Raw genomic sequence first — 22707 nt, 5'->3', positions numbered from 1 at the left:
CTCTAGAACGACAGAAATCAAATCACATACAGCCCTAATGATCTCTACCTGCATCTCCAGTGACAACAGTTTTAAACACACTCTGTGATCCTGCAAACAGCCAGTCTAGAAGCCTGCCCACCATGAACCAAGAGAGAGGAAGGGGAACACCACCGACAACAAAATTCAAAATTGTTTGCTATACAAACAGCTGAAGATTTTTATTTTTTCTCAATGAAGCTGTTCTCCTACCAAACGGATACCAATCATACATAAGCTGTTAGCACCCTTTAAGTTGCTCAAGAACAAATATTTCTGCAGCCATGCAGAAAGCCAGTAAAGAAATAAACGACTGGTCAGATCACTGTACAGCTATTCAAACAAAGTAACAACTGAGACGGTCATAAGGGGGACAGAAAGAGCACGTCTACTTAGTTATCTTGCTTCTGGACAAAATGTTAAAAACAGTTCTACAAATTCAAAGTCTTTGATTCTACTGCAGAGACAGACACTGATGGTGCAACACTTCAATTCAGAGCCTAGCTCTCAACCTATGTCCTACAGAATCATAGAATAGTTAGGGTTGGAAAGGACCTTGAGATCATCTAGTTCCAACTCCCCTGCCACGGGCAGGGACACCTCACACTAAACCATGCCACCCAAGGCCTCATCCAACCTGGCCTTGAACACCGCCAAGGATGGAGCATTCACAACTTCCCTGGGCAACCCATTCCAGTGCCTCACCACCCTCACAGTAAAGAACTTCCTCCTTACATCCAATCTAAACTTTGCCTGTTTAAGTTTTAACCCTTTACTCATTGTCCTGTCACTACAGTCCCTAATGAAGAGTCCCTCCCAGCATCCTATAGGCCCCCTTCAGATACTGGAAGGCTGCTGTGAGGTCTCCACGCAGCCTTCTCTTCTCCAGGCTGAACAGCCCCAGCTTTCTCAGCCTATCTTCATGTGGAACGTGCTCCAGTCCCTTGGTCATCTTTGTAGCCTCTTCTAGACTTGTTCCAACAGTTCCATGTCCTTTTTATGTTGAGGACACCAGAACTGCACACAATACTCCAAGTGAGGTCTCACGAGAGCAGAGTAGAGGGGCAGGATCACCTCCTTCGACCTGCTGGTCACACTCCTCTTGATGCAGCCCAGGATATGGTTGGTTTTCCGGGCTGCAAGTGCACACTGCCGGCTCATGTTCATTTTCTCATAAACCAACACTCTCAAATCCTTCTCTGCAAGGCTGCTCTGAATCTCTTCTCTGCCTGGGATTGCTCCGACCCAGGTGTACAACCATGCACTTGGCATGGTTAAACTTCATAAGGTTGGCATCAGCCCACCTCACAAGCGTGTCGAGGTCCCTCTGGATGGCATCACTTCCCTCCAGCGTATCAACCGAACCACACAGCTTGGTGTCATCGGCAAACTTGCTGAGGGCGCACTCAATCCCACTGTCCATGTCACCCACAAAGATGTTGAACAAGACTGGTCCGGTCCCAACACCAATCCCTGAGGGACACCACCCATTACTGGTCTCCAGATGGACATTGAGCTGTTGACCACAACTCTTTGCATGCATCCATCCAGCCAGTTCTTTATCCGCCAAGTCGTCCAGCTATCAAATTGGTGTCTCTCCAATTTAGAGACAAGGATGTCGTGTGGGACAGTGTCGAATGCTTTGCACAAGTCCAGGTAGATGATGTCAACTTCTCTGCCGCTGTCCATCAGTTCTATAGCCCAGTCATAGAAGGCCACCAAATTGGTCAGGCAGGATTTCCCCTTAGTGAAGCCATGCTGGCTGTCACCAACCACCTCCTTGTTTTTCATGTGCCTTAGCATGCCTTCCAGGAGAATCTGCTCCCAGATTTTGCCAGGCACAGAGGTGAGAGTGACTGGTCTCTAATTCCCTGAGTCATCCATTTTCCCTTTCTTGAAAATGGGGGTTATATTTCCCTTTTTTCAGTCATCGGGAACTTCACCTGACTGCCATGATGTTTCAAATATGATGGTCAGTGGCTTAGCAACTTCATTTGCGAGCTCCTTCAGGACCCACAGATGGATTTCATCAGGTCACATGGACTTGTGTATGTTCAGGTTCTTAAGATGGTCTTGAACCAGATCCTCTCCTACAGTGGGCCCAAGGTCTTCATTCTCACAGTTCTGCATCTGCCTTCCAAGACTTGGGTGGTGTGGTTAGAGCATTTGCCAGTGAAGACTGAGGCAAAGAAGTCATTAAGAACCTCAGCCTTCTCCAAATCCAGGGTAGCCAGTTCTCCTGATAGCTTCCAGAGAGGGCCTGTGTTGTCTCTATTCTGTCTTTTATTCGCAACGTACCTATAGAATCCCTTCCCGTTATCTTTAATGTCCCTAGCCAAGTTTAGCTCTAATTCTAGTCCTCTTACAGTCCATTCATTCTTCCCTTCCAGATCTCCTCTATACACTTAATTCCTAATAAAATCAATCCATTCCAGACCTCCTCATCGTTGACTTGCTACTCATCCTCATTTTTATTTCCTAGCACACCTTGACAGCTATCTAGGAGCAGTATTAAGAACAGCAGAGATTAAACTTACTTTCCAATGCCTCAGTGATCTTTGATTAACTTGGATGCATAACTACATGCATAGCCCTGTCTAATACTTTTATCATATTAATGTCAGAAGGAATATGAAGAATTTCTTTACCAGGTCTCCCAGGAAAGAAAAAAAAAAAATAAAAAAAGTGTCTTGAGTTATATTCATAAGGATAGGAAAAGACACTACGAATTTCAGTGACCATACACTTCCAAAACATGAGGAATCACTGTATCTTCTAACCACTTGTCTCCATGATAAAAATATATCTTTTTTTTAACTTTTCTTTCTTTCTTTCCCCCCCCCCTCCAGAAAAGTTTTTAAAGGAGAACCTGAAACTTTAGAAAATTTCAGCCTAAAATAGACACCAGATACAGGAGGAGGAGGGGGAGGGGAGATTATTTTGGCTAAATTTGGACGATTTCTCTGGAATTGGGATAATTGCTACAAAAAATGCACTGTGAATCTTTGCCATCTACATATATATTCAAATCTTATATAAATGCTAAATATTTTTTATTAAAAAACTATTCGTACCTTTTTGATTTTTAATTTTTCTTCTTCAGCAGTGCAAAGCTTGATTTTTAGGTTTGCAAGAGCTTGATGAAGGTAGCTCTTTGGTTCATTTGCTCTCTGTGTCTCGGCATCAACTAAACCAGTGGTTGATGTAACTGAAGTCTTGTCTTCGATTACATTCAAAGACACAACTGGAATATCTGCTTGAATCTAATTTACACAAGAAAAAAATAAATTTTAAAAAAAAGGTAAAGGAAATTATAAAGGAAATTTAACATTCCAGTCAAGTCAAATTTCATTCCCAGATGACATTACAGAACTTAAAAACTCAAATACTAAGGTTACTTTTTTAAAACTACACTGTTCTGAAACTGGCCACACACACTTTTTTATGTATGATATGGTGGCCAAAAAGAAAGCTCCAACAATGGAACAGTACCTAGTAATTCTAGATGGATTCACACCAATCCTTTCGATATTCTCAACTGCTTTTTAATCAGAATTTAGGAGAAGGCTTTAAGAAGGAGGATGGCACAGATACCTCACTTTCCAATGACACCAAAATACTCAAAAGAGGTGAAAAGAGACAGAAGTGAAACTGAATCACCTGTCTCAAAGCATCATGGTTACGTGGAAATAAACTCTCCTTGGATTAGTCACTCCATGTTTTCACCCAGTGCAGACTGCAAATAGTAGTCATAGAAAGGGAACAGAAACTTTTTGTACTAAAATAAATCTCTTCTTGAAGCTAGACCGACAGAATAACTGGGACATAGATACAACATTTATTTAATGCTATTTTAGTGAACTGTAGAAGTACTAAAACTGAAATGGAGGCTTCTAGAATACACAATCCTAAAGAGACGAAACATCAGCAATAAGCCCGTATCTTCTGCAAAGCGCAAAAATAAATGAAATGAGGCTTAAAATATTTTTGTGGTATAATTAACAAAAGCCAAAGCTTCCCCCCACTTAAAAAGATGGGCGGGGGGGAAGAGGGAACAAAAATTGGTTTATACTACAGCAAAGGAACTTGAAAGGAGCAAACTTGGAAATTAATTTCAGCTGCCGCTTTTTTAACATCAATTTGAAAACCAAAAGTATTTGAGATTTGGAGAGTGGTGGTGAAAGGAACATCTCAATGTATTTATTAAAAGAGGTTTAACTCCATTACCTTAACACCTTTTATTTCAAACAGACACTCAAATAATACATTGAAAAAAGCCCAAACAAAAATAGCTGAGATCTTGACTGTCCACGGATATATAAGATCCAGTAGGCAAAACAGCCAGAAATAAAACTGCAATTTCTGCTCTGAATTCTCATTCTGTAAGAAGCAGAGAACCTAGATACGCCAATTCTACTTTGGAGAACTACTGGAGATCAGAATTGGGCACTGCCAAAACCTGCCATGGTTGAACCTGAAACATTGATGTTTTTTTTATAACACAAAACCTCAAGAGGCTCTGGAGATACAATTATAGAACACAGTTCTAACATCCTCCTGTAACAGGTTTAAATATTTTAATTTTACGTCCACTGTTTTCCTTTAGTTTAATCCAAAAGTGGAAAGTGTGATCTCCATTTTAAAATAATGTTGAAGGACTTCCTCTCAACTCCCTTTACCTCCTGCGTTAAGAAGAGTTTATGGAACTATGGGTCTGTCAGTAGCTGGTCAGAACAAGATGAGAAAAACTGAAACACGGCCTACAATTAGAATTTGCACATATACTTATTTAGAAGTAACAAAATGTATTCCTTATTTTTAGTAACATTACCTAACCAAATTATTTTTAGCTAAAAAAAATACACCTAGGCCTTAGTATTCTGCAATACCCAAAGTGCTCTTTCCAGAGAACACACAAGCTAAAGTAGCTGGCCTAGCTCAAACAAGAAAGCATGCAGGTTATTCACATTTCACTGCTAGCCAAAATCAAAAAGGATAGGATCTGTTCTTGCTGAAGAAAAGCATATTTTGATCATCCTGCCAGTAACTGAAATTTACTTATCTAAACATTGTCAGAGAGGCAGATGAAGAGCTTTCAACACAGAAAATGACCCTGGCTGGCATCAATCAAGAAAGAAAACAAACACTCCCTCCCCCTCTCAAGAGAAAAACAACCCGATTTTCAGATTTCTAAGAAATTTCCTCTGGTATCACTTGCATTTGGGCACATGTTCTCTTCACTTTTTATAGGCTTTCCCCACAACATTAGGCTGGGAACAGATACAAACCAGTAACTAATTCATTACTAAAACTAAACTACTGGAGCTGTACTAACAACAGTCTTTTTGAAGGTGTGAACGCACAGACACTGCTCAAAAGAAAACCAGTAAGAGTCAGTTCAAAAGAAGTATTTGCACAAGTTTTTTAAATAGCACTAGATAAATGCTTGTAAATGGTCAGACTCCGGAAATCTGACTTAACTGTGAAGAATAAGAAACCAAGTAAGTGCTGAAAATGAGAGGGTTGCAAACTGCCAAAAATATTGATTGGTTAAGAGAAAGACAAAAGCACTTTCTAACTCAAGTAATAAACAAAAGTTCACTTGGGAGCGTAAATCTATAATTCTCATCCATGGAAATCTAGCTTTTGTGTCCTAATCTCCACACAGAAGATACTTTTCCTTCCTTGCTCATCTGTTTAGTTAAAAATAAAACACTTTCATCCCAACCAAAGAAGCTAAAATCAGTTCTCAGCAGTATTGCAGCCACTAAGAGATCAAGATCACATAACTAGGACTTTGTCAGATTACAAAAAAAACCTTTAAATGTAATGGGGAAGGAGGAGAAGCAAAATATAGTAATGCAAATAAAATTAATTTCATTATAATTAAGTAAATATTAAAGTTAATTCTTTAGACCTAAAACCACTTGAGAAAACATACAAGTATGACATATATGTACAGCCGTAATCATTACAGCTTTACCAATAACGTAGTCTTTTTAGAGAACCTTCCTGCTATTGTTTCCTAATTTCATGCCTAGCAGTATCAGCATGCCTTTAACTTTAAGTAACTTTAACACAGATTCTCTTGCAGTCTGTGGTGCCTTGCAGTTATAGGATTTAAACATAATCTAAAATTATTTCACTTCAAAGTCTGTACTACAGGACTCCAAAGACCTTTTGCTCTTAAAGGGCAACTCTTGCACAGAAAAGATACAATGCTAAGATATTTAACACATACATAACACAAAAATTGTGGTTTTACCTGTTCTTCAGGAACAGCAGCGTTTGTAACATTGGTGGCTGTTTGAATAGCTTTTGCCACATTATCACTTGATAAACTGAATGAGTCAGAAGGAACCAGGCAGGAAGATGGCACCGAGTGCTCCAGGATAACATCAGGAGATATATGGACTTCAGATACTAATACAAGAAATAAAAAGAGAACACAGAACACAATACAAAGAAGCATTAAAGAAATACTTCTGGTTCTGAAATCTATACCTACCAAAATCCATCACACTAGCAACAAGTACAGTCATATAAATATAAGGTTATGTACCTCTTACAATCTACTTGCACATTCCATATATTTTTGAGTACCATCAAGTTAAGGACATTTGAAACTATACAGTCACACTAAATTTAGACTTGTAACTTACACAGGGCTTTCACAAGATAACTGCCATCAAAAGCAGAGCAGCAATTTTAACTTTTATCTTTTTGCATTCACATAACCTTTCAGCTTCGCTGTGATCTTTGATCAGTTTAAGTCAACTGTAAAAAGGTACTTAAAATTTCCTAAGGTTTGAAATTTTAAAGGTAAAAAACCTCAACTGTCTTCGAAGATACATATAAACAGCTTACCAAGACACATGATAAAAGCAGGTTTACATTTTATAAGAGTTCAAAAGATAAATAACCCTCTAGCTAATAAAACTTAAGCGTAATTAATACGGAAGTGAGAGCACTTCCACAGCAATTTCCAGTTATGCCATAAAAATCCTGAATAGTGGATCATTATTACCAACTCAGCACAACAGAAACTTGAGCACTTTTATAAAGGATTCAGACATAAAATAAATAAAAAGAACAGAGAAGAGAAAGCTTTGCACACATTTTGGCCTCTTCAGGAACCTGCTTAGTAAGGTTCCATGGGATATACCCTAGAGGGCAGGGGGGCCCAAGGCTGTTGGTTGATATTCAAGGATCACCTGCTACAAGCTCAGGAGTGTTCCCAACTAGAAGGAAGTGAAGCAGGAGGGCCAGGAGACATAAATAGATGGATAAGGAGCCGCTGAGGAAACTTAGAGGGGAAAAAAGAGGCTTATAAAAGGTGGAAGCAAGGACAGGTGGCCACGGAAGAATACAGGGATGTTGTCTGGGAAGCTAGGGACAAGGTTAGGAAAGTTAAGGCCCAGTTAGAATTAAACTTGGCAAGGGACGTGAAAGACAACAGGAAGGGATTCTATAGGTACATAGCAAATAAAAGACAGACTACAGACAACGTGGGCCCCCTCTGGAAGCTATCAGGAGAACTGGCTACCCTGGATTTGGAGAAGGCTGAGGTTATTAATGACTTCTTTGCCTCAGTCTTCACTGGCAAATGTGGATGATTTTCTGGCAAAGAACGGCCATGTGCCCAGATCAGCAAGTGCCTACGTGGAGTTCGACATGAACCAAGGAACAACAAAAGGTGAAGGAGGATGGGAGCAAGGCACTGGGAGTGAGAATCCCAGCAAGATAAGAAGGAGCTGGAATTTACTGAGTTGATAAATTGAGGACTGTTGGAAAACTTTGAAGGTCAGGTTCTCACACCTGTGCTTAACCAATTATATGTTAGTTGTTAAGGGCCTCAGAGATATGTATCCAATCACAATGGGCCAAGTTAGTGCAAACAACTTTAAGAAATAGTATATAAAGAGTTAGTTTTCTATAATAAATGGCTTTGTCTGATCACACTGATCTCCGACTGAGTCCATTCCGCAACAGGAAAATGCTCTGACCACACCACCCAAGTCTTGAAAGGCAGATGCAGAACTGTGAGAATGAAGACCTTGGGCCCACTGTAGGAGAGGATCTGGTTCAAGACCATCTTAAGAACCTGAACATACACAAGTCCATGCGACCTGATGAAATCCATCTGTGGGTCCTGAAGGAGCTCGCAAATGAAGTTGCTAAGCCACTGACCATCATATTTGAAACATCATGGCAGTCAGGTGAAGTTCCCGATGACTGAAAAAAGGGAAATATAACCCCCATTTTCAAGAAAGGGAAAATGGATGACTCAGGGAATTAGAGACCAGTCACTCTCACCTCTGTGCCTGGCAAAATCTGGGAGCAGATTCTCCTGGAAGGCATGCTAAGGCACATGAAAAACAAGGAGGTGGTTGGTGACAGCCAGCATGGCTTCACTAAGGGGAAATCCTGCCTGACCAATTTGGTGGCCTTCTATGACTGGGCTATAGAACTGATGGACAGCGGCAGAGAAGTTGACATCATCTACCTGGACTTGTGCAAAGCATTCGACACTGTCCCACACGACATCCTTGTCTCTAAATTGGAGAGACACCAATTTGATAGCTGGACGACTTGGCGGATAAAGAACTGGCTGGATGGATGCATGCAAAGAGTTGTGGTCAACAGCTCAATGTCCATCTGGAGACCAGTAATGGGTGGTGTCCCTCAGGGATTGGTGTTGGGACCGGACCAGTCTTGTTCAACATCTTTGTGGGTGACATGGACAGTGGGATTGAGTGCACCCTCAGCAAGTTTGCCGATGACACCAAGCTGTGTGGTTCGGTTGATACACTGGAGGGAAGGAATGCCATCCAGAGGGACCTCGACACGCTTGTGAGGTGGGCTGATGCCAACCTTAGGAAGTTTAACCATGCCAAGTGCAAGGATGGTGAAACAACTGTATCTTTAACAGTAAACTCTTCTCCAGAATTGGAAACTGGACATTTTAGGCTGTGCTCCCCTCCCCCCCTTACAAATCAGCTTCGTCTAAACCATTACCTACTCTGATAGTTCAAATAGCAGTGAGACGATAGAGAAGATGACCTTTTTGCTTCTAGAAATACCAATTACGTCTCTGTTCTATGCTATCATTTAATATCCTGAATTTTAGTTTCAAATCAATTTCCAACAGATGGAAAACCAACTAAAATAATGCACCAGGCAATTCTGATTGAGCAGACAAGTTGTTTCTTTTCCTAAAACTGTCAACTCACAATGACAAAACTAGCATGACACTGATCTCTGTAGTGTTAGCATTCATCCTTTGGTGATGATCACCATAGCGTAGTTCATATTTAAATAATTTATAGCAGAAGTAAAACTAGAAACTGAGCCTGGATACAGATGAGGAATGGAGACTCACAGAAATTAAAACTTAAGGTATTCACATATTCAGTGGTATCCATACTAGATATAAGACTTTATTTTTCAGATAATACAGTTTTATGTGGAATCAAGCTTTCAGTGATTCCAGTTATTGTAACAAATGCTTCACATTTTGAGGGGGAAGAAAAAGCAGAAACAAAAAACCCACCTCTGAAGTTGTCAAAATAAAGTCTGGGAAACGAAGAGCAACAATTGGTGACCACCTCTGAATACCATGGTTTAAAATTATTCAGCTAAATACATGATCTTGCAGAAGGCAAGAAAAGGCGGCAACTCTCCAAGGTATCATTCAAACATCTTTTTCACAAAACCTTCTTTTCACTTTCAGCAATGTTCAGGATTCATAAATTAGACACTCCTAGAATTACATGTAATTCTATGTCTGCAATTCAAGCTCACTTAATTCATTCCTCTTGTGTATATACTGGTGAAATTGCATTAGCATTTTAGTTTAACTCAAAATTTGGTTTTGAAGATGACCCCTCCATCATTTTCTGCTTGCCATGCTTTAGTTATCGTAATGGAACAGTTTCAGAACTCCCAAAATGAAAACTTGTCTCTGGTAAAACTGTCTGACTGGACTCCAAAAACTAATGGATATTCATGTCCACAGCACCAAGATAACGCTAGTCTGAAATAAAACTCCTGAAGCACATGTAGTAAGTATACTGGCTTCTCAGCACCACTTACAAATCCTCTCCAACTGCTGCACCACCTGCTACGATACACAGTCATACACTATTGATTTCCCAATATTAAGAATATTCTATATTAGGTTTGTATGTAAGAACTGACCAAACTAATAGAAGAGATCAGTAACAGCCTGCAATCTTGCTCACACAAGAAAAAATATGTATCTTTATCCTAGTAATGAAGCTCAAACAATTATTAAAATCATGTGGAATCAGAAATTCTGAAAACAAAATATAGATGAACATTCCATACTTCATACTGAGCATCAGACTGAAGACATCAGATATGAAATCTACCACTGAACAAATAAACATGAGTAACATTTACTAATCGGATGTCATTTATATCCAGCAATTAACAGATGATATGCCATCAGAGCCATGAGCAACAGACCATATAATAATTCTTTCACATACTTTTGTAGAATGTTGCAAACTACTTGTAGTACACTTCTCCCACATGCAGGTTTCAGCTGTTAAAAATAAAAAACCACAGGAAACAAAAACTGTATTTCCATCCTCAACTACCCATGTCTTTGATGATAGAATTCAATGACCCTTTAAATTATACTGTATACACTGTAAATTGTACCACTGAACATTTTCAGTTAAAACTAACATTCATATAGACTGGGTTTGTGTATCCAAATTTCACTGGTCTGCTTAAATCCCAGGCCCACACATTTGCTCAAGCACAACTGTAAGAGACAGAAAACTGTATTCTACAAGGCAGGAATTTCTGTCAGCTGTAATGTCAGAGCTAGAACACAGGAATCTACAGCCTGCATAGTGCTGAACAAACAGCTTAGGGAAAAATAAACTGAAAATTACCAGCTTTACAAATATCAGCCAATTTACTTTGCCAACACACAGCAAACTAGCACAAAACAGAGTATGTCACATGCATTCTAAAAGACATATGTAACTCATTAAAATTAATCATTAAAATCAGTGAAAAACAATTTATGAAGGAAGAGCAGCAGAATCTGTTAAAAATTCTTCTTTTCTTATGAAACAAAAAGCATCAACTAATAAATATAATCCCAAATAGACAAAGTATTTCCTGTACTTACACTGCTTTTCACTCAATATAAATGGAGAACTACTAGAAAGGGTTAAATTGCTTGAAGAATGAGTAGAGGGATACATGAATAGATATCAATTGACACCCAATACGCCAATAATAAATGTTGTGTCTCAGATGGCACGCATAGCATTCTGCAAAGCTGTAGGAGTTTCAGTAGTTTCCTTAGCAATTTCCCCTTTTTTTCCCTTTAGCAAATTTCCCAATCTTTCCCTTTCCAAAACCAACACTTCCAATCACAGTATTTGCAGAGCACTGATTCACCAGAATGAAGCGCATTTCCACATCTGTTATGGCATTAGAATCAATAAGTAAATGTCCACATAAGGTGATAACCATTTCTCTGTTGACTTCAATAAGCATGAATGTCCTCCTACCAACAGGAAACACTTGGCTGCTTCTTTACACACATCAGTTTACATCAACATATAGACAGAAAGGAAAAAACACTTTAATGTACTTTCAAGATGATTTGTTGTAGTTCACAGCATAAAGCTCTTCCCCACATTTCAGTCTTCCAAAGCCAAACTACTCCAGAAAATAAGTAATTACATACACTATTGCAGCAACTTAAATCAAAGGCCATACAGAAACATTAGTTTTATTTCCTAACTTCTTATTAAAGTAGAACTTATATACAGCTACCAAAAGTTTACAACACTGCAACCACCTAGTTGAACCTCAAAACCAAATCTTTCAGTATCCAAAGACTACACAACATAAGAAAACTGAGAACTCATTCTTATCAGTCTTGTGTTGTATTTTTTTAAGACATGGGTTTCCATAAGACTGCCAAAATATTCAGGCAATATAACTGTCTTTTAAAGCAGTTTGGCAACTGTAAGGAAGAGAGAGAGGGCGGTTATATGTATTCTAATAAACATGCAACAAGACAATCTTTAAACTATTCTAGATTGTCAACTCCGAAAAGTTACCCGACTCATTTTTAAAGCCACATACCCCAAGTAACGCAAACGTTAGCAAAAGAAAATGACCTTTCCAGAGTTAAATGAGGCTGTATTTCATTCTCAACAAAGACCTCTGAACCTGTCCAATCATGGCAAAGAATGAAATGAGTTTCCTCCAATCTCCTTAGCGATATCTTAGTTTCCTACTATTTTCCACCCCTCCACTACCCCTCCCAAATGAAGATGTTACTATTCTGCAGAAAAAAAAAAAAAAATATTATGAAAAGAACTGGAAACAACTACTTCAATAAAACAGCTGAAAACAGCACCTTTCAAGCCATGCAAATTAAAAATAAAAACAGGCACTTCAATATTCCAGTGCACGTTTATTGAAATGAAAACTGACATCGCTCATAATAATTAATACAGACAGCCTCTTAAATTCTTCTGCTATCCAGGTGGACCAGTGATAAGAAACTAGAATATTCCATAATTTATTTTAGAGTTCTTAAAAACTTATTTTTGTGTTAGTTCTGAAGGATGCTTAAATCTGAGGCTTAAACATAAGGCTTCATACTCTGTCACTGTTCTTAGACAGATCTCATCTTTCCAAAGAATAACTTTTTATTCTCAGAGTGGTTTGTTGGTTGGCTTTTTTTCAACTTTACAAACACAAGCTAAGAAAACAGTAATGTCTGAGTAGATCCCTCACATCTCTCCAAAGTCCAGATGATGGGCGTATAATAGTGATTCTTCTTAGCACTTCATCATATTAAGGCTGGATAGAAAAAGGGAAATCCATCACATATATGTATGACACTAAGTAAGAAGGATTACTCATTTCTATCTCAGATAAGTAATCAGAAGGAATAGACCCAAAATAACAGCTGGTTCTTTGGACTTTGCTAACAGTAGTAGCAAAGACATCTAAGTAACCCCACTACACACATGTGTGTTATTTTTCTTTCATTACTTCCTCATTCCTCCATACTCATAACGCATACTATCTCACAGAGCTGATGTCTTTGGACCAGCCTTACTCTCTGTTTCAATGTTTATATAGCACTTGGTATAATGGGTTCCAATTGAAACCATGAAAGATTAAAAAGTAAACAGATTTTCTTCTCACTTTTATCATTTAGAATAAAACCAGAATAAAAGTTTTCTATTAGGTGACATTGCTAGATAAGCATAATGGAAAGAGGTGCACACTTTCTGGTAGTTGTCCTAGTGGAAGGGGAAAGCACAGTATATTTCTGTTGCATAAATACTTATTTTTCTCCCCTTCTGAAGACCAACCATAATTAAAAAACATTTTACGATTTGGAGACAGAAAAAAACAACTATTTGCACATACCAATAAACATTCTATCATACTTCAAGCTTATTGAAAAAGTGAAATCAACTTTCAAATAGATAGCAAGAAGCTCAAGACAAAATTAAATGGCAAAATTCCTCACTGTAATCAACACTGGTGCTCTAGAAATAATATCTGATTTTTTCCTTCATGCTGAGAAATATTGCAACAGGTTACAGTGTTGCTTTGTAACTCTTTACATCTTACAAATATCAAGTATGCAGAAAATTTATGACTCCATAAAGTTCACCAAATTTGGGTGTATATAATGGTATCACACTTGATAGCACCATAATACATTTGAGTTTCTTACATTTTTTAAGCAAACTTTACTGACTGAAAAATTGCTAGGGTAAGACAAGAACAACTTATATATAAATATAAATAACATTGGGCAGACAAACATTAACTTACAAGTCAATGCCTAACAAGCTTTTTGATTGATGCTATTAATATCTTGCCCCTTGTAATAAGTTAAATTATTCTCAGCAAGATTTGCATGGAAAAATCATGTAAAGGGTTTTACATTAGTAAGATATTCTGAATGCAAGGGGTTTTCTTTTAAATACCTCGGTACAACTTATCTCAAGACTTCTGTGTCACTCACAAATCATACAAAAAACTTCCATGTTACTTCCAAATCATTTAAATTGCATGTGCCTCACTAGATATAAATTAGACTTCATGAGAGAGGCACCAAACAGCTATATTGGATTTAATTTAAACACATTCAAATATGATAATGAATTTACAGATTTTTGAGTAATGACAGTCAAAATGACAAAATGAATAATAAAGTTATTTGGGAAAATACAGTTTCCTTATTTTCATAGAATCAACTAGGTTGGAGAATGTGGGCATCGATCCTGCTACCTCTTGCAAATCTTATCTGTTTTTTATTAGTTTTCTTTTATTTTAGCAACAAATAAAACTATTCTGGAACGGATGAAAACCAGTAGCACCAGAAATAAACAAACCATTCAAAGATTCTGATTTATGAGGACTTCATATTGACACAAATCCCAGTCTTATTTTTAAAATTATAATTATTTTGCTTAATTTATTCAGCATAATTATATAATAAGAGTTAGAAATCTTTAGCTCCTGACCAAAGAATAAAATGTGCGGGGTTTTTTTCCTCAATGCTACTAAAGTGATGCTTCTTTCTGCAAAAGTAGTGAAACTCAGACTAAATTCTCAGAACAAAGATCAACTGGCAATCAAGTAACACCTCCTCAATGTTTTAGCGCTGCTGATACTGTACATTTATCCACTATCAATGAGCTTTTATTAATTTCTTAAAATCCAGACAGGCACTGGGCATTTCTATAAATTAAAAAAATAGCTCCATAATGTTTCAGCTTCTACGTGAGATAAAGGATGTATAATATATTTTCTAACTTTAAAAACTTAAATAAAAAGAGATGATTCCCCCTCAGGCAACTAAAAGACTTTAGCACAATCAAAGAAACACAATGGAGGAAGAAACATGTTGAAGCCCTACTTTTAAGTTTACTTTACGTATGTTTTCCATTCATTTGCAACAGACCTTCCATACTCAAAAGTAGGAACATTATTTGAATGACGAAGCTCTGTTTCTTCTTCACATGAGATGCCAATCAGCCTTTGAACTGGATAAAACGTACTTCTCTTTCATTCCTCAAGAAAGTTTAACTCTGTGCAGCTTCCCAAAATCATTACTCAGGAACATTATTATGCTAGGTTTTCACCACTTCCTATTCTTTCATTCTTTCATTATTCTTTCACCCTTCTGAATACTAATATTTACAGTGAATACAGAAGGACAGCAATACATAATTAAGAGTTTTTATAGTGATTTTATCAATACCTGTAGGGAATGCTGCCCAAGCAATAGCAGGTGATGTAGTCTGCTTTTCACCATTTCCAAACTCATAACTCTCTGCTGCCTAGAAGCACACACAAAAAGAAAAATATTTTATAACACGCTATAAATACCTTTAAAAATAGTTGAAAACAGTTACATTTAAAAATTAATTCTTCCAAATAGCATACCTCAAATCCTCCAAAGTCATCGTCATCCATTTTTCAACTGGTATCAGAATATGGCAGAAATCTTGATTAAAAAAAAAAAAAAAAACAAAAAAAAACCAAAAAAAATTAAATCGTTATATCCTACTTACTGATAAAATACCAACAAAAACTGCAAAACCAAAGGTATGGTGTTGGCTTTAAAAGACAAAGCAAGGTAAAAGAAGTCATTGTTGTCACATCATAAAAGCCCAGCAGTACGAAGTAATACAATGCTCTACACTGCAGGAATATGGCTATATTTCATTGGTAGTCTCATAAGAGGAATGTGCTGATATTATGATCAACCAGAAGTCAAATGACAAAATGACTCATTTATTTGTTCTTCAGTTTTATGATAGATGAGTAGAGACCTTTTGCTTGAATACAACTGCTACATAGCTCATCTATGTGCTCTTCATAACCTCATCACCTACTCATTTGGAAATGAGTATTCAGCCTTTCATCCAAGTACTCCTCTTCACAGGTTACCTGAAGTCTTCCTAATTTACACGTTCCTCAAAAGATCAAGGGACTTAAATAAAAACTTAGTCACATAGAAGATGGAAGGGCTAGGACTACAAGATGTCTCTTAAAAAGCAATACTTATTTATCAACATAATTGAAAACATTGGGTGTTTCATGATAGAATTTTAATATCTTCAAGGGAAAAGATAAGCACTGCCCGCCAGTATTGTCAAAAATCTTTTGAAAGAAAAAATGTAGAAATAGCTTTCCAAGATAGGAAACTAGAAAGATTGTACTTTAAAAGCTGTATTTATTGCCCTCAAGTATGAAACAAACAAGGAAACAAAACAAACAAAAAACCAAAGAGACAAAATAAAAGCAAACACACAAAGTACTCAAGGAAGTAGGATTTCTGACCATCAGATTCCAAAATAAAGACTTCATTAGCAATGAAAACAATCCAATTTAATGCAGTCGCAATCTACCATGTACTTCATAGTTCTGTCTTTATGATTTAAAATATAAAAATATTTTCCATTGTTAAATTGCTTTTGCAAATCAGCACTGTGATTAAATCAGAAAAGATTTCCTGCTTTTCCCATCTCTCAGCTGTCTGGCAACATCAGCATAAACTGCAACTTAGAAAAAGACTGTGGTGAATTTCTGGAAATTTTTCTGCTACCACAGAGGTCCTTCCCTAGGTTTCATGGAGGGACTGATTTAGATTTTACAAACTGATCAGCATTTTTGAGTTGCAGCCCTGAATTCTGTGGCATTTTCATATATTTATAGTTAAATTGCAGTTCCTTTTACAAAAATGCAGGATAAGTTACTCAGCTAATGAAAGTAACTCAAGATATACATGGCTGTTTAAACAAAGGTATTACATTGTATTTAAAAAGGAAAATAGCTTTCTGATATACAAGTGAAGGATGATCCAAAAAAAGCTTTAAGTTTTATAGAATGTGAAAATGTTCATAAAGTTAATTGACTTCAGTTAAAATAGACTTTAGGCTAGAGAAACTTATTACTGTGAAAGCACATACTCAGAAAAAGAATCCAAAGGGTTTGGAGGAAATCTCCAAGTTCAAGTATTAGAATCTCAGAAGGAGACACTTTCAGCTGATACCCACTGCTGAAAACCACCGCCAAGAAATACTTCACTTCAATCACATCTTCCAAAGTTTAACAAATTAATTTCCAAGTTCTTATTGATGAATTTAGTTTAAATTGCCACTATCACAGCATAAGCACACAGAACTGGATAAATTATTGTCCAATATTTGTATGTGGTAAAAGAACTAATTATCTTTTTACTGCAAGCAGTTTTGTGCTGTTTTATTTCTTAAGAAAGAAATAACATAGATCAGTATCTTTTGTATTTATAGTATCAATGTCAACCTTAACCAATCAACTATTCATACATTCCATTAACATTCAGCACTTCAATATACAACTCAAAAAAAATAACACATGCGAACTCAACTAATAGCAATGGAATTTGTATAGATAAAACATTGCAGACAGCAGTGTGCAAACAAGTGAGAACTCAACATATTCATGCTCCCTACTTTTAAATGTCACTCATAACAGACAAGTGATTTATATAGGTACTGCAAACTGCAGCACGTAAGTACCAATCAGAGCAGTCAGTTGGAAAAAAGCAGGCTTTTGAAAGGCAAAAAAGATATTTTAGCTATACGCTACTGTCCTGGGTTCAGCAGTAGCAGTCAGTTTTTCTCCTTCTTAGTAGCTGTTGCAGCACTGTGTTTTTGACTTTTGGCCTGGGAAGAGCTGATAACAGCGATGTTTAGACTGACCAAGGACTTTGTGAGTCTCATGCTCTGCCAGGGAGGAGGAGGGGCCGGGAGGAAGCAGGGACAGGACGCCTGACCCAAACTAGCCAAAGAGGTATTCCATACCACAGCACGTCATGCCCGGGGATGTAACTGGGAGCTACCCGGGAAGGGCACGTCCTCTTTTCGGTCGGGCTCTTTTCCGGCGAGCGGTATCATATTTTCTTCCCTTGTTATTTCCCTTATCATTATTATTATTGGTGGCAGCAGTAGTGATTTGTGTTATACCTGAGTTACTGGACTGTTCTTATCTCAACCCGTGGGAGTTACATTCTTTCGATTCTCCTCCCCATCCCTCTGGGGAGTGGGGGGGGGGGAAGTAGACTGCGCGGTTCTAATTTACAGCCGGGGCTTAAACCACGACAGCTACGCATCACATCAACAGCTCCTAGCGACTTTACTCAAAGTTACTTTAAAGGACCGCAGCAGATTTTCTTCCCAAAAAGCAAGAAATTATTCCCATCATCTCAGAACTGGTTATGTCTCAGCCAGAGAAAGTATATTCCATATTCAGCACTGTGTTTTAAAAAGACAAACTGGAACAAGTCCAGGGGAGTGCAACAGGACTTAAAGCAATTTTGGAAAGGCATGCTAAAAATCATAGAATCATAATCAACTATGACATATTCGAAAAATCACGGCAGTCAGGCGAAGTTCCCGATGACTGAAAAAAGGGAAATATAACCCCCAGTTTCAAGAAAGGGAAAATGGATGACTCAGGGAATTAGAGACCAGTCAATCTCACCTCTGTGCCTGGAAAATCTGGGAGCAGATTCTCCTGGAAGGCATGCTAAGGCACATGAAAAACAAGGAGGTGGTTGGTGACAGCCAGCATGGCTTCACTAAGGGGAAATCCTGCCTGACCAGTTTAGTGGCCTTCTATGATGGGGCTATGGAACTGATGGACAGGGGCAGAGAGGCTGATGTCATCTACCTGGACTTGTGCAAAGTGTTCGACACTGTCCAACATGACATCCTTGTCTCTAAATTGGAGAGACACCAATTTGATGGGTGGACCACTCGGTGGATAAAGAACTGGCTGGATGGCTGCACGCAAAGAGTTGTGGTCAGTGGCTCAATGTCCGGCTGGAGATCAGTAATGAGTGGTGTCCCAGGGATCGGTGTTGGGATCGGTCTTGTTCAACATCTTTGTGGGTGACATGGACAGTGGGATTGAGTGCGCCCTCAGCAAGTTTGCCGATGACACCAAGCTGTGTGGTTCGGTTGATACGCTGGAGGGAAGGGATGCCATCCAGAGGGACCTCAACACACTTGTGAGGTGGGCTGATGCCAACCTTATGAAGTTTAACCATGTCAAGTGCAAGGTCCTACACCTGGGTCGGGGCAATCCCAGGCACAGCTACAGATTGGGCAGAGAAGAGATTCAGAGCAGCCCTGCAGAAAAGGACTTGGGGGTGTTGGTCGATGAGAAAATGAACATAAGCCGGCTGCAGTGTGTGCTCGCAGCCCAGAAAGCCAACCATATTCTGCCCCTCTACTCTGCTCTCATGAGACCTCACTTGGAGTATTGTGTGCAGTTCTGGTGTCCTCAACATAAAAAGGACATGGAACTGTTGGAACAAGTCCAGAGGAGGCCCATGAAGATGGTCAGGGGACTGGAGCACCTCCCGTATGAAGATAGGCTGAGACAGTTGGGGCTGTTCAGCCTGGAGAAGAGAAGGCTGCATGGAGACCTCATAGCAGCCTTCCAGTATCTGAAGGGGGGCTATAGGATGACGGAGAGGGACTCTTCATTAGGGACTGTAGTGACAGCACAACTGGTAATGGGTTAAACATAAACAGGGGAAGTTCAGATTGGACATAAGGAGGAAGTTCTTTACTGTGAAGGTGGTGAGGCACTGGAATGGGTTGCTCAGGGAAACTGTGAATGCTCCACCCCTGGCAGTGTTCAAGGCCTATGGTTTGTGTGAGGTGTACCTGCCCATGGCAGGGGGGTTAGAACTTGATGATCTTTGGTCCTTTCCAACCCTAACTATTCTATGATTCTATGAATCAGCTAGGTTGGAAAAGACCTTTAAATGGAGAGACCTTTAAATAACAACATTGATGAAATATGAAAAACAATATTCTAAGAAGTGATTACTTTCATTTATCATCAAATGCAGCAGTGACAGAAGGCAATAAAAGACAGAAGCCTCTGTAGGCAAAACTTATGTTAAATACTAGTGAGGATTTCCAGGAAATCCTGCAAGAAAATTTATAAGAACTCATGTATACATGAAATGGAAGTAACTTTTAATAGAGAAAAAGCGTGTAAGGCAGAAGAAAAAATAGGGAAGAACCTGTTACTGATTCCATCATCTTTGTTATTACCTTGCATATACATGTTTTCTAAGTCTGATAATGACCACTAAAGTATTTTGACCTAAGATTACTTTACTCCATGAATTTTAGTACATTTCATGGCTGTAATAACATGATTAACCTATGAATTATTCCATACATCACTTAAATAGAACAAGAGAAAGACTCCAAGTTAAGTCTCAGTAGTATCAATAATGTTTTCTTGTCTAACTGCTAATCCTTTAATATCCAGTTCTTTGGCTAAGTGATTGTCAACCAACTAGGAAGAATTATTTGCTATTTGTGTATGTATAATATATGTTCATACATGCACACATACCTCTTTTTTCAAAGACAAAGCTAAGTTTCTAGTCCATCAAAAAGAAATCCTGACTGGTTTGCATGCTTTGTTTGCTGTAAACTGGCAAACTTATGTATCACAAGTAAGCAGGCAGCAAATTAGGATACAAAGCATGTTTAAGTCCTGAGGGATGCACTCAAAAACCAAAGGCTGAGGTGTTCTCTTCAAAGAGTATTAGTGCAAGAGCTCATACTAGATGTCTTTCCCAAAAGATATTTTTTCTTGGATAAAAAGGGAGCTTTCTGCAGGGATAAGGGAACAGGGCCACACCAATGTTTTAAGAACTATTTAGAAAGAAATTGATCAAGTTTATTTTTAGTTAGGAGTCTTTTACAGCCCTCAGAAGTAAGTGTGCATTCAGCTCTAAAAAATGTTTGAATAATTTCTAATAAACTTAATTGGTAACAATGCTGAATTCCACCCCTTATTCTGGTGACGGATGCAGTTCTGGTATTAGTAAACAGCAGCACTAGCTTAACACCTCAGACAGCACCGCAACAATTTTGGAAGCAGCATTTTTTAATCACTCATCTATTCCAAAACAGGTAATCAGACTTTTTTCCTCACAGACTAGGAATATTATTTGTAGTATCAGAATAGGAAAGAATACATCAAGTGCTGACAATCTTCAGAAGGATTTAAGAAATAACACAAGATGACAAAACAACCCACACAGTCTTACTACGACTAAATGTGGTCTCTTAAAATATGCCTGATACTAGAATTAAGTAACTGTAAAATTGGGCAACAAGAAGTCAACCTCAAAATTACAAAGTTATGGTTGGAAAAGACACAGTAGGTCATCAAGCCTAGCCCATTTCCAAAAAACTATAGTTCTCAAGACATCCATGTCCTAAAATGCTGGAGAAGCTCTCCAGTCACATTTTTGTTGAAAGAAGGAAACTTCTCATGGGTTATGCATATGTAAGCCACTGCATTTTCAGTATATCTTACCAACAAGTTCATCAGATCACAGAATAATTTAGGTCAGAATTCAGGGCAGCAGCTCATCCAATTCAAGCTCAAAGCTGGTTCAGCACTGCATTCAGGTCAGGTTGCTCAAGCCTTTCTTTTCTATGACTGGTAATAATGCATGATGAACATATTCAGACACAGATAGTTGTGCATATCTAAGATGTCTGCAGGCTTTCCTACAGAAAACTCAGTCACCAAACCCTGATCATCGGCTTAACATAGGCCACAAGAACTTTTGTGAAATGCACCTACCCAACAGACATACCAAGATCTTTTGTCAAAACTGTAGGCTCCAAAAAGCCAAGATAACCATCAGTTTTAAAAATAAAACACAACAATAACATAAAAGTCACCATTTAAGAAGCATATATACTGGGAATATCTCTGTGAAAAAGAGCAGAACTGATGATAAATTTCTTTATCACAAAGTTCTAGCCAGCTAAGTCATTCATTAAAAATTGTTGATTACAGAATATACGTATCTTATAACATACATAACCCAAAGAAAGACAAGAATATGAATGTACAGCATAATGGAAACTAAAATAAATTTAGAGCATCTGTAAGATTAAAAAAACAAACAAAAAAACCCCCCAAAAAACCCAAAACAAAAAAAACCCAACAAAACAAACAACCAACCAACTTACATTTCTCACTTCAGTCCTTGTTGAGATCTCAGCACTAAAAGTATCCTGTTTAATAACACGTAGATGACAAACAGAGGAATACTTTTCGTCATTACGGCCAAGAATTCAGTGGCATGAAAAACGATATAAACATTACTGAAGATCACCGTCAAAACAAAAGTAAACAATAGCTACAGGCAGATTTTGGTTTGGGTTTTGCTTGTTCATTTGTTTTGTTGAGATTGAGGAATTCTAACTTCCGTTCTGTCCTGGGTTCAGCAGTAGCAGTCATTTTTCTCCTTCTTAGTGGCTGGTGCAGCGCTGTGTTTTTGACTTTCAGCCTGGGAACAGCGCTGATAACACCAATGGTTTTAGTTACTGCTCAGTAATGTTTAGTCTGACCAAGGACTTTCTGAGTCTCATGCTCTGCCAGGGAGGAGGGGAAGCCAGGAGGAAGCAGAGACAGGACACCTGACCCAAACTAACCAAAGAAGTATTCCATACCACAGCACTTCACACCCAGGATGTAGAACTGGGGGCAGTTACCCAGAAGGGCTAGATCACTGCTCAGTCGGACTGGATATCGGTCAGCAGGTGGTGAGCG

The 22707-nt window shown here is 38.3% G+C and overlaps 1 protein-coding gene across 1 annotated transcript in view; it reads right to left on the bottom strand.

Annotated features, from left to right (window-relative positions):
• Window positions 1-16026, bottom strand: part of CCDC91 (coiled-coil domain containing 91) — a gene marked incomplete at its 3' end in the record, with an annotated part of 89302 nt that extends 73276 nt beyond the window's left edge. The window contains exons 1-4 of the mRNA XM_080612607.1: window positions 15499-16026; window positions 15314-15392; window positions 6284-6441; window positions 3093-3281 (exon numbers count right to left, since the gene is read on the bottom strand). Of these exons, the coding sequence (XP_080468733.1) occupies window positions 3093-3281; window positions 6284-6441; window positions 15314-15392; window positions 15499-15528 (456 nt within the window). The 5' untranslated portion in view covers window positions 15529-16026. The remainder of the gene's footprint in view (window positions 1-3092; window positions 3282-6283; window positions 6442-15313; window positions 15393-15498) is intronic.
• Between the last annotated feature and the right edge of the window lie 6681 nt (window positions 16027-22707).

This window comes from Psittacula echo (genome assembly GCF_963264785.1).
Source record: "Psittacula echo genome assembly, chromosome: 1".
In the NCBI taxonomy this organism is placed as follows: Eukaryota; Metazoa; Chordata; class Aves; order Psittaciformes; family Psittacidae; genus Psittacula; species Psittacula echo.
Note: the sequence above shows the minus strand (reverse complement) of the source record. Positions and strands in the feature narration are given on the sequence as shown.